This window comes from Uloborus diversus, chromosome 5 (assembly GCF_026930045.1).
Source record: "Uloborus diversus isolate 005 chromosome 5, Udiv.v.3.1, whole genome shotgun sequence".
In the NCBI taxonomy this organism is placed as follows: Eukaryota; Metazoa; Arthropoda; class Arachnida; order Araneae; family Uloboridae; genus Uloborus; species Uloborus diversus.
Window position 1 is genome coordinate 162,705,336 of NC_072735.1, and position 13,397 is coordinate 162,718,732.

The 13,397-nt window shown below is 34.5% G+C and overlaps 1 protein-coding gene across 1 annotated transcript; it reads right to left on the reverse strand.

Annotated features, from left to right (window-relative positions):
- Positions 1 to 2,763: 2,763 nt before the first annotated feature.
- LOC129223238 (serine/threonine-protein phosphatase 6 regulatory ankyrin repeat subunit A-like) lies at positions 2,764 to 11,097 on the reverse strand. Its single transcript, XM_054857802.1, has 3 exons — positions 11,023 to 11,097; positions 7,084 to 7,145; positions 2,764 to 4,708 (listed from the first exon to the last, which is right to left on the reverse strand). Exons 1-3 carry the CDS (start codon positions 11,095 to 11,097, stop codon positions 2,764 to 2,766), a joined length of 2,082 nt encoding a protein of 693 aa, XP_054713777.1.
- Between the last annotated feature and the right edge of the window lie 2,300 nt (positions 11,098 to 13,397).

A 13,397-nucleotide genomic window follows, 5' to 3' on the forward strand; every position in this document is an offset into this window, starting at 1 on the left:
TCTTTTTGATTTGAACAATTTTCCGTTCAATTTTGAACAGTTCAAATCCCTTAACATTAGCGCCTACGGGGAAACTGAAAGTCAAAGTAGATTCCGTACTTGAAGGCGGATTTACTTCAAACAAACTTTGTTGGAAATAGCTCTTGACGACCTACTCCCGACTCCGACTCCGAGAATTTAGGGGGACCTGACACCGACTCTGACTCCTGTTCCCGACAATTAATCGGACTCCGACTCCCCGACTTCGACTCTGACTTCGTAGCTTTGGCAAACATTTATACACGGAGGACAAATGACTGACTCCGATTCTTGGATATTCGACTCCGACTCTTTTATCCCAAAATGAGATTGACTCCGACTCCGCTGCTGTGGTTTTAACTGTGAAATAATTATTGTTGATATGATTTGTTTTTATTTTCACGCTAAAGTTTTAATTTAGGTATTTAGTTTTCGGTGAATAAACTCGAAAAATATGCGCAGACGATTTTTTTTTTTTTTTTTTTTTTTGACAATGAAAATTATTTTTTTAAGTTGACATTTTATTGTTTTTTTTTTATTTTGGTAAGTGCATTAATTCGTATAAAAAATTATTTTCGGCAACAGGGGAAAAAGAAACTATTTTTTTTTTATATGATGTATTTATTTTAATGAACTTATTATTATTTTTTCGTTTTGAAAGCTGTTAAAAAAAATTTTTAATGGAAAGAAGTGTATTAGCTGCTTTGTTTAAAAGGTGCTGCTATTTTATTTGTTCGTTTTTTTGAAGAAAAGTAAGGAATATTTTATTCCTAGAAATCAGCTTAAAATATTTAAAAAAATATGTTTTAAAAAATTTGCGATTTTAGCTATTTTTGAGAATATTGATCAGGTACTAGAAAGTAGTATGGGTATACGGGAAAGTAGGCTCGTCTAGTTCTAGACGGAACTTCTTGTTAGTTTTAAAAGTATATATTTTTACACATAATAAAATGATCCCGAAAATTTTATAGCAGTATTTTACGCATCGGTTTTGGATTATTAAAGGCAAGCTTATCAGTACTACATTATGATGATTGCTTAATAAAAGAGCCGTTTTTTTTTTTTATGGAACTCAATTTTTTAATGAAATTACTTCAAAAACATCTTTTTCCCTGTAAGAACCACGCGTGCAAAAATATATGTACTAAATTTGCACAAATCACATTTGAAATAACGCTTAGTATGCTAAATCTCAAAACAGTGGGCAAAATAATGTTCTATTTTTTATTCTTCGTACCAAAGTTTATTCACGAATTGTTTTTCATTTTATTTTTTAAAAAGTTGTTAATTTTTTGTAGGGCTATATCCCTCGTATGTCGAGCTGATTTTCGTATGTCCTGAAACTGTTTAACAGCACTAGATGCTTCTCTACAAAGCTGTTGTAGGCCGAACAAACTTGCATGTCAGTAGTACAAGCTCCTAATGAAGTCGTATATAATGCTATTACACGTCAAAAATCACTTTTTTACTTATCTTCGGGGCTGAATTAGCTAATCCAAAATCATTTTTACTATTAAATACTCAAAGAAGAACGGTTCATTCGAGTGGTGCAAATCAAGGATGAACTTTTGTTCGCCTTTTTAAAAGTTATGTTCTAAGTTCATTTGCGCAGTAAATTATTTCTCCTAATTAATGAGTTAGAAATTTTTATTTACACAATATCTCATTTCAATTTCTCCGTATTAATCCACAATGCTTCATTTTTCTTGCACGCAAGTCTGCACGATTTTTCTGTCTCTTATAGTACATTGCATTTAAGTCGGAACTTTTTAAGTTAACCCAACAGTCCAGTATTTGGACTGGACACCATACTGCCATGCTTAAGCACAAAAGTCGTATCCACACTTTTTAGCAAAATTGAGTTATTGTCACGAGATGGTTCTTTACAACATATTTTACCAATATATACAATGTTTTATGGTCATCTGTGAATCGGAAATATTTTTTAAAAAATTCTGAAAAAATGGAATCGGAATCAAACATATGGAGGAGTAAAACTTTAAATAGCCGTTTCTCATTTTGCGCTCAGCTGCAGATACGACTTTTGTGCTTAGCACGGCAGCATAAGCAAGTTGTTTGGCAGTGCTTGATATAGTTTTGCTGTAGCCTACGGTAACGAATAGCTTATCTAGATACTTCGTGCTTTAGAAAAAGATGAACGAAGTTGCAAAACTTCGGAACTCTTATCTTCAATGATTATTAATCTGATGAACTGTCATTGAAGAGTTCTTCCTGTCGGTCTGAAATTCCTTTTTTTTTTTTTGTAAGTACAAACTCATAACTTTGCCGAACTAGTTTTTTTTTTTCTCCTGAAAAACAGTATAACTAATAGAATTAAAAAAATACATCATTCACTATTAATTGCAGTTAAAATGCTTAGACTCATTTGTGTTAGAACAATCATAAATTGTGCCTTTTGCTTATATATTTATTTTTCAACTTTATTTGTGCAAATAATACTCTGCACTATTTTGCCCGTTAAAAAATATACGACAAAATTAAAAAATAAATAAAAAAATAAAAATAACGCTATATATGTAAATGTTTTATCAATTCATATGAAAAATAACAAATATTAAAAAAAATCTCCCAACTTTTTAAAACATTAATTTTGCATAATTTTTGACACGTTGGACAGTCACAGGGATCTTCACACACAATGTTTCTGACAGTTTTTGAGTAATGTAATATGATAGGAAACAGGAAAAGCTCATAACACGTTTGTCATCCCAGAAAAAAAGATGGTCACTCGTTTTTGTCACTAAATTTAAAGTTTTGGATAAATTTTCGCCTGTCTCGTTCACTCACGTATGACAATATGATTTCAATGCATAATTGAGGCAGAGAAGGCAATTTTGTGGACAGGGTGGTGAAGCAGTCCACACACTGCTCAGTTAAGGTCTTCCACTCCTCAGCTCTTTTCATTTTGAAAGCAATCAGTTCCTTGTAGATTGGAAAATCCTTAGTCGCATTTTCCCAATATGTTCTGATGTCCTCGTTCCTGAGGTACACTGCCACTTTATTCACTCGTCTTTTTGCAAGATCGTGGCAAGAAATGGTGCTTCCATGAACTTTTGTTTTCATCATTTGCTTTAGCTCAGTCTGACATTCAGCCAGAAACTTCTCATTGGACTGCCCTTCATGCTGCTTGAGATCCAGATCCTGCCAATTGATCGTAGTATCCGTCAAAGCGATTGCGGAAAGGATCATCTTCGCGATATTCTCCTTCCCTCTAACCGAAGCAACTTCCAACGGATACTTTCGTTCCTTACTTTTCAAATGCGGACGCACGCCGCAGAACAGTTGCCTCTTCACTACCTCAGCGTATCCTTCCCTAGCAGCATAGTACAAGGGAGTGCTCCCATGTCCATCTGGGAGATCGTTTTCACCATCCGTATCCACGAGCACTTTTGCTGCAGCTTCCTGTCGCGAGTACAGAGCAACATGCAATGGCGTATTGCCAAAGAGATCTTGCAGACGTGTATTTGCACCTGCGTCGAGTAGCTTTGTCACAACTTCCACATATCCATGAGATGCAGCAAGATGTAATGGAGTTCGACCATCTAGGTCCTGAAAGTCGATGTTACTGTCGAAATTTACGAGGACTCTTGCTGCATCTTCTTTTTTCTTAAACAGAGCACAATGCAGTGGAGTTTGGCCATTATAATCTTGAAGACGTGTGTCGACACCTGAGTTCAGCAGTGTCTCCGCAATTCCTACATATCCTTTTATTGCAGCCCAATGTAAAGGTGTCCTCTTACGTTCATCCTGAATGTTGCCTACACAGTCGAAATTGGCAAGGATTCTAGCAGCATCCTCATTCCCGAATTCCAGAGCGTGGTGTAATGGAGTTTGGCCAGCTACACTTAGGAGACGAGTATTAGCGCTGGCGTCCAGCAACTGCTTTACGATTTCCAGATGTCCACGAGTTACGGCGCAATGTAAAGGACTAAATCCATTTTCGTCTTGAAGATCCACTGTGCTGTCGTAATCCAGGAGAATTTTCGCTACATCCAGCCTTTTCCTAGCGAAAGCGTAGTGAAGGGGAGTGTACCCATCGCGGTCTTGAAGATGGACATTCGCACTGGCATCCAGCAACTTCCTCACTATTCCCACATATCCGTCATCTACGGCACAATGTAGGGGACTCATTCCATCAAGGTCTTGGAAGTCGATTTTATTGTCAATATTTGCGAGAACTGTTGCCGCCTCTTCGTTCTCCCAATACAGTGCAGTATGCAAGGGTGTCTCGCCGCATCTATCTTGAACACGAGTGTTGGCGCCTGAGTCTAGCAGCTTTCTGACTATTCCAGCGTATCCTCGCAATGCAGCCCAATGCAAGGGACTCCTCCCATCTTTGTCTTGCAGGTCGTTCTCGCTTTTAGAGTGAGCAAGAACACTCGCTACATCTTCTTTCCTATAGTACAGAGCGAAATGTAGAGGTGTGAAACCACGTTGATTTTGAAGACTGGTATCTGCGCCTGAGTCTAGTAGGATTTTGAATCCTTCCAGCCCACATCCAGCAGCCAAGTGCAATGCTGTGCATCCATGGGCGTCTTTTGCATCAATTATACTGCGCCGGCTGCGTAGAATTGCAGAAACAGCACTTAAATTTTCACTTAAAATAGCTTGATGTAGTTCTGTTGTTGAGGCTGCCGGACGTGAAGTTTTGGATACTTTAGAACTTTTTCTGGGGAAAAAATATAGATATTAATAAATGAATTTTATTTATATCGTAATTACACAAACTAAACTAAATGGTGCTAATGTTTAAAGTTTCTTAATTTTCCAAAAAAAAGTCGTCTCATTCAAATGAGATTAGCACGCTCATCAAATTTTTACTTTTCCCCCTCATTCAGATAGACTCATCTTAACTGGACATTTGCCAATTCCACTCAATCCGTGGTTGGACAGTTCACAATTTACTGACAAATTAAGCAATCGCAAGTAAAGCGATGGGAAAAGAGAAGAGTAAGGTGAAAGTGGAGAAGAGCCCAACGCATAAGCGTCAATAACTCACGAAACGGCTTTATAACATGTTAACGGCCTACTATAGGCAAGATGGGCTCAGTGGACTGAAAAACAGATGTTAAAAAGATGCATTCATGAATTTAGAAAAAATTTTCGCAGTAATAAACAAGAAAAAATTTAAAAATTGTTCCTTTCGTTTTACATTTTGCTTTGTCAATTGCTTTGTAATTTAGAAAATATATTAGCTTACCTGAGTGCTGTCGTAAATAGGAGAATGTGAGGCAAAATGAAATGGTTAAGATGACTGACTTCTTTTCAAAATGAACAAATAGGAAATTTCTTTTGAAAATTACATAAAGAAGAACATTGTATTTTATAATAAAACTTGCGTTGAAACAGTATTTTTTATTTTTGGCAGTAAATTTGAGTCTTCAAGAAAAAGTGAAAAAATGTCACCCTTTCTACATGAGGCAAAGTGAAAAATGAAATATTTTTCTAATGAAATATTTTCTATTCAATTATAAAACATATTTTTGATCAAAAGAATCAGTAAATGAAAGGTTGAATGAATAATTGAAAAAATAATGAAACGAAAAACGAATAATTAAGTGAATAAATCAATTAATATATGAAGAAAAATTAATGAGCGGGTAAAATAATGAATGAATAAGAAAATAAGTGAATGAATAAATAAATAAGTGGATTATTAAATGAAGGAACGTACATGAATTAATTAATAAATGAAAACGTAAGTGATTTATATAAATCATTGAGCGAGTAAATTAAATAAAATATTTTATTTTGCCCAGTATATACATTACTAATTGTACATTTCAAAAAAAAAAAAAAAAAAAATACAAATAAGCTTAATATTAACAAAATTAATACTGCATTGAATATAAAGAGGTCTCAAAAAATATTTAAAATGTTAATAACAAAAACTTTATCATTGATAGTAACAAAAATAATTTTTGACGTACAACAAAATGTTACAATATGAGTATCAATTTTTTAAAATTGCCTGCATTGCCAAATGCTTTAATCTTAGGCGGTATTTTTTACCTAACTGGAATAGAGTACATACGGTACAACATAGTTAAAAACAGATTAAATATTTCACCATTTCTCTTTGCCCCATGTTCCCCTACTTTTTCTTTACTGTTTTTATGTGCTTTGGTGCATATAATACAATGAATTTTTGAAAAACGTACTGCATATACTTTTACTGTTTGTGTCACGTTTATGTCCAATACAATCGTTTTTAAACAAAAAAAAATTCATCTTATTTGCCCCACATTTTAAGAGCTTTTTGGATTTTCCGCTTTTTTTTTTTGTAACGCCAAAAAAAAAAAAAAAAACTCTTTCAACTACAGTTGAACTGAGTAATGTAATATATTCTGTTAATACGAAATGTCAAAAATACGCGAATTTATTCAGATTAGCCGTTATTTGTAACAACCATAAATGAGTGATACTGTGAAAAAACGAAAGGATGCTTAGCTATATTTTAAAAATATTACTACTAATGCACACATTGTAACCTGACTGTTAGTGCATTCGGAAAAAAATCCCATATTTCTTATAAATGAATGTTTATTTAAAATTTTGAAAAAGGGAGATGGTAATCAACAAGACAGAATAGGTTGCAATCCACAATGGAAGATAAACAGCTTTATCTTCGAGTAAATTGAAATGTTCACAGGTAAACAAATGTAGAGGCTTCATTTTCTTTGCAAAATATTTAATATTTTCATCTCGATATACAATGGGTCTTTTACTACCTAACAAAGTGTTGAAAATGTCTAAAAAAGAAAAATTACAATATTCAACCATGAACATTTTAAGTAAAGCCAGAAATTTTTGTTCGTTTTAGCCGATACTTTCAATTTAATGTACGTATTGTACGGGAAATTTTTTATGTAATTGGATGGAAAACCAAACTTAATGAACAAAATGTTCGTTTTAGCGGTGATTTCGTATTAAACGTGATCGTATTAAGGGAGTTCAACTGTATTAAATACCGAGGAAGTTTTATTTACATATGGATACAGTCGAAATGTTTACGTAAAAAGATTTATTAAGGGAAAACCTCACCTGGTCGGTTCTTCGTACTTTTCAGTGAGACGCTTTGACATTGTGTCTTCTTTATCAGTGCTCTGAAACATCAGAATAAGTTTCATTCAAGTGTTTCATGTGAAACTGTAAATCACACTTTTACAGAAGAATTTATTTGATGCTACTAATTCAACTCCGCGATAGGTTATAATTTTATCATCTAGGCGCTTTTATTTACTTATTTAGGACGGTGCTTATTTACTACTAGTGGTACCCGCACGGTATTGCCCGTAGTTGAAAATTAAAAGGTCATTCGGTTCGCCTGTATATTTACAAATAATGGAAGACGAATTTCTCGCCAATTGGCTATGTTCATTCGCTCTCCCATTCCACGTCATGATAATTTCGTAACTTACTCGTCCATCTTATGATAATTTTGCTCCGGAAAATGTTCTTAAAATTGAAATAGAAAAAGAACAAAATCGAATTTTTAAAAAATCACTTCGAGGTGCACCACCCCATGCTACAAACTAACTTTGTGCCAAATTTCATGAAAATCGGCCGAACGGTCTAGGTGCTATGCGCGTCACAGAGATCCAGACATCCTACAGACATAATCCAGACAGAGACTTTGAGCTTTATTATTAGTAAAGAAGATACATATGTAAAAAAACGGGGATTGCACGGTAAAATCGAGTTATGCTCCCATAAACTTAGCATTGTACCAACCAACTATTTCTGATTTTCTCACTAAATCCGGGTTTTCGTTAAATCAGAGCTCGTTATTAGCGAGTTCCTCTGTAAACGGGCAGGGAAGTAAGCTCTTTATGTCTGGACAGAACTACTTATTTTGAATTTCTCTCTTTTCACTGGTCTCTGATCCATTTTCATGTTTTCACTGCTTTCCGAAGCGAGTAAGGGTCGACTATACTACACCATTCCTATTTCTTACCATTATTGTAAAATTGCACATTCCACAGGGAGTGGGATGTGATGCATAGAGGAGAAAACGATGAAATTTTTCAAAATTGAAGTTCCAAAAAATCCTCCGTATTTCGGTTTTCCTTAATGAAATTTTTAACTGCTACTCAGAGATTTTTACTTGCTTGAAACACAAACGTATGCCACCAAAATTTGTTCTGAGCATATAATACACCATTCTTCAAGGGAATTCAATTTTCCCCTATGCCGAAATCAGAGTGATAAACCAATACATCGTCGCCTCAAAGCAACAGTAAGATATCTAATCCCAGAAATAACATTAGGATATCTTACTTTTGCTCTGAGTTGCCGACATGTTAATTAGTATACAGGTGAACCAGCTGGTAAGGTGGTTTGTTTTTATGTTTACACAAAAAATACATGTAATTACTCATGCGGACAGAATTATACATTATGAAATTATGTAATAATTACAGTAATAATAATTCCTCAACACAATTACATATTATGACATTATTAATCAAGACATTATGAAACGAAATTGTGAAAAGCAAAAGATAAATAATAATAAATAGAAAAAAGCCCGAGCGTTATTTGAGTAAGTAAATCGTACTTTCACAAATTATCAATGATGTGAAATGTTTTCACTTAAGAGTAGTAGGTACATCACTTTTTTTCTCAATAAACTGAAACTAGTTCAAAAGTGTGACAACAGCAAGCATTATGTTCAATTTCGGTTCTGTATGTTCGATAATATTTGTCAATCTTTCATAAACAGTCAAACTTACGGAATGTATTTCTTCTTTAAATTATTTTCTTTTTCGCTATCTGATTCTTATGGAACTAAAGTTTTTTTTTTTTTTTTTTGTTTAACTTTCTGTTCTACATCTGAAAAAAAAGAAAGAAATTACATATATTAACATATTTTTTTACAAAATTATCATACTTTTAAGCTTTTTAAATTTCTGTTTCTCTAAAAGTGAAACTTTTTTGCAGTTAAACTCGAAAGTCTGGCTTTTTAAGAATGGAAAAGTGTAAACTGTGAATGATTACCTTTGCCGACAGAGCGCTGGAACATAACCGAATCGAATGAGGAGCAAACTAACAATGAAAACTGGTCTCAGAATAACAGGAAACAACTTCAAAGCTGAAACAGGTCGCATGACATCACAGCAAGTATATTGACCTCTGAACTTAAACTTTTTAGAGTTCGTATTTTCCGGCGTCCATTTATTGACCCTGGCATTTTCACGGCTCAACAGTAGGGGAACAGAGGGTACAATGAGACACAAAAATTCAATGACATTATTTGTTATTGAAAAACACAGAAATCAATTTCTTTCAAATGGTGCAATATTTATCCCTGTTATAGGTAGGGGAGACCGGGGTTAGTTGTTACAATTTTTTTCAATGATTTTTTACACTAAACTTTTTCAATTATTTACACGCGTGAAATTTTAAAATGCATCAAGATTGTTTAAAATTCATAACATATTTTTAAAAAATGATTTGAAGCCACTACTCCAAAATATTTCAAGTTTTTTGAATAGATGTAAATTGTAACAACTTACCCCACCACGGGGCATGTTGTTACAGTATATGGGGTTAGTTGTTACATCAGCTATATTTTAGTAATAAAAATGAATTTTACGCATTTTCTGGTTTATTCTGTTAAATTTTAAAAATACTTAACCACGTTAAAAATCAAAAACTTTTTGGCTTTACAAATTTACTTCATTAATGACTTATTCTAATAAACTATCATCATCATTTTCATTGTCCGAATAACAATTTTCACAAGCATATAATTTATCAAACTTAGCACATCGGTCATGTGCCCATTTGTCACAATTACGACCAGGGTCGCCAGATCTTAGAACAGTATATACGGGACAGGCTTCTAAGAGTGAAAGCGGGGGAGGGGGGGGGGTTAAGATTGAGGGCAATTACTGGATATGGTGTATTTTTAAGGGGTGCTTTCCGACGTAGAATGTTTCTTTATGAAAAATTTGAGAAATTCAATCGTATCAAAGCATTAAACTTTACAAAATGTCGCCGATCAAAGTATAAAAATCGTTTTCATTGCGATTGCCGACGCATGCGCAGGGGTATATTTCCAACATTAGTCAATGAGCAAAGAGGAAGTAATCATTGGTCTGCCGCCCATGCCAAAACAAAAAACAAATTGAAACGAAAATAATTTTTGCGTTTGCTGCCACATGATTTTTCTTTTTGCTCTTTTTTTTTTTCACATTTTTTGCTTTACTAAATTTTTTTCCTTAAAATAATGCCTCGTTTTGTAAAATATTGTAATAAGCTAGAATACGGGACTTTAGCCGTCCCGTATGGAAGTTCCCCGGGACGCGGGACAATTTTTCAAAATACGGGACTGTCCCTTGAAATCCGGGACGTCTGGCAACCCTGATTACGACATTAAAGCCGTTTCGTTCGTTTTTTGGATTCTGAGTACGGTTTAGAGCACTCTATGCAGAACCAGTCTTCGTCATCTTCATCCGAAGGATGCACCGTTTGGACGCACCTTTTTACTTTTTTTTTTTTTGCCTTTGTGTCTGTTGATTTCTGCTCTGTTAGACACAATTTTCTTTTAACAGATTTTTGTTTCCCAGCTTCGGCTTGCAAAACATTTTTTACTGGTGTATCTGTTAAAGTGGCGCTGACCTATGGTTTCCGCTTGCGAACCGTCTTCACTTTTGCACTGCCTGCGGCGTTGGAGAATGACCTATACCATTCGAATAATACATTATTTATTATTATCATTGTTGTAATTATTGTTATTATTTATGCAACCATACATATTAACAACAAATTAATCATAGAATGAAAGAGATCAGAATTATTATTATTATTATTATTACTATCGTCATCCAACTACAGTACTTTATATGAATTAAATCATGCAATAACACAGATCAGAAATACTACTTACCACCACTAGCATTTTTCATTTTACTGCAGAATCTCTCTAGTGTTATGAAATTCATCGTCTGCCTTTCGTAATGAACTACCTGCAATTACCTCTTTAGCTACACCTAGGTATGTTTCTTTAGATGTTTTGCCCCTGTCCGTCTTGTTTTTATAGTCTCCCGCCATATCATATTTAAAAAGAAAACATAATATTAAACTAAAACTTGCATGGGACAAGTTGTTACTTGTAACAACTAACTCCATCAAAATTGTAACAACTTGCCCCATACGACGCACCTTTCGTTCTTGACACATATTACTGGTATTATATCTTTGTATAAAACTTTTAAATATGTTAGCACTTACCTAAAAATGTAGGCTTTCACGTGGTATAGAAATAAATTCGTTATCTGCAACGGCTTCGCCAGAAATAGAAAAATAACAGCGGAAAGAAAAACTACTTCCAGACTCAAAAAACCGTTTTCCTTGAGCACTCTCCATGCTACTGACTACAAGCATTCCAGTGATTGTCAGGGAATGAACAATGCAGATGGGTAAGTGTTAGCATCTACTGCAAGAAAAGTCAGTTTCTTCTGGCGGTTACTTTTAAATTCGAATGTAACAACTTACCCCGTGTAAAAACTAACCCCGGTCTCCCCTGCTGTAAAAGTTGATCTGGAAAAAACTACGAATTCACAAAAACGAGGGGAAAAAAATAAATAAAAACGAAATGTACGTCTGTCTCACTGTTCCTGTGGTAAGTAGGAACAATGAGACGCACACACACACACACACACATGGTTTGGGGTCAAAATGTCGCCACCGAAATACCGCGGTCAAAATGTCGCCGGTCCAAAATGTCGCAGGCCCAAAATGTCGCAGGACCAAAATGTCGCTGGTCTAAAATATCGCAGGTTCAAAATGTCGCCAATCTAGGAGATCGCCAGTTCAAAATTGGCTCACTATTGGTACGAAAAATGTAAATGTACAAAAACGGTGTCTATTATCAAATTTACGAATGAATGGTAACTGCCTTTAATGAAGGTCTCCGTTAAAAATAGGACTGGACTAAATGAGTTTCTTGAAAAATTCAAAAAAAAAATTCCCGTTTTGATTCGTAACTCGCGGCTGTTTTTCAGCAAATAAATAGTATACAAACAAATGCACTTTCCTTTTTTACGTTATTTTATTTCTTGTGACTCGCTATCTACCAGTTGTAAAATGTTCTGACAGCGTTCAGTTCTGACGTGCGCTGAATTCTTTTGAACCTTTCTTCAAGGATAATGTGTGTGTGATGTGTGCGTGACCGATTTTTTGCGGCCACTCTACCACAAACCCTGTTGTAACAATTCGAACGAAATTTGGCTCCCACAAGTTCCCACATATGATTTAGGGCTGAGTGGTTTTTTGCGTCAACTTGTTCAAGATAGTGGAGCAAGTGAACGTTTTCATCGATATGCGTGATTGACATTTCTCAAGAAATGATGAACGGGATCAAATAGAATGTTAGAAAGCAGCAGGGTGCAAATGCCGGGGCCAAGAACATCAGAGGGTGGAGCAATTGAATGTTATATTTTTTTTTTCATTTCTTTTTCATTATTTGTGACTTATATATCTCAAGAAGTAATACAAAGATTCAGACAAAATTTGGTCTACAGGTATATCTTAAAGAGCGAGTTGCTTATTTATTTTTGGCTTTAATCAGCTCAAAAGGATGGCGCACAGAATACTTTTTCTCGTTTTATATGGCAGCTAAGAAGTAATGCAAGAATTCATACAAAAATTTGGTATGCAAGTGAAATTAAACAAAAACAGGCATTATTTCCGTTCTAAGTTGATTTTCGTCATCTTTTGCGTAAGTCAGTGTAATTAAATAAATAATGAAAAATAAATTTAAATATATCAGTCGAGAGAGAGGGGGGGGGGTTGAGCAAGATATCAATTAAGTCCAAATTAGCCATGTATTTCTCTCATTTTTGTAGCACTTTAACTACCGGGGAAGTTAAATAAAAACTGAATTAGCATTCTTGTACAATTTTGTAAGCAAATATTTACTAATCAAAAGAACGATCTTTTCTGAGAACAATTTATTTATTTATTATTATTATAAATATTATTTTCTTTTTGAACCACCAAGCTGGAACAATGGATCTATATCTAGAATTTTGTCCAAATCCGTGACCCTCGAGATCGTGCCGTTTGGTCGTCAGACAAACTATATTGCTATTCGCCACTACAGCGCTCGAATACGCTACCTTGCGGTAATTAACAATACTAAAGAAAAAAAGAACATTCCATTCCACGCGTTTTTTTTTTTTTTTTTGGTGGTAAATTACAGGCTTCAGACAGTTTATGATGTAATGTAGTTTCAGAAGAATAGAAAAGAAAGCTTCCACAAACACGATGAAAAACTACTGTCATTCACTAAGCGTCAAAGCAACTCATAAGTTACGGCATGCGTTTGTTTTACCTTTTTCATCCGCCAT

What these genes read in the sequence shown, in the direction of transcription:
- LOC129223238 (XM_054857802.1), bottom strand. Translation starts at nt 11,097, where the DNA reads ATGGCGGGAGACTATAAAAACAAGACGGACAGGGGCAAAACATCTAAA. An exon ending in ACCTAGGTGTAGCTAAAGAG is followed by an intron (nt 7,146 to 11,022) that starts GTAATTGCAGGT and finishes CTGATGTTTCAG; the next exon opens with AGCACTGATAAAGAAGACAC. An exon ending in AAGTACGAAGAACCGACCAG is followed by an intron (nt 4,709 to 7,083) that starts GTGAGGTTTTCC and finishes TTTTTTCCCCAG; the next exon opens with AAAAAGTTCTAAAGTATCCA.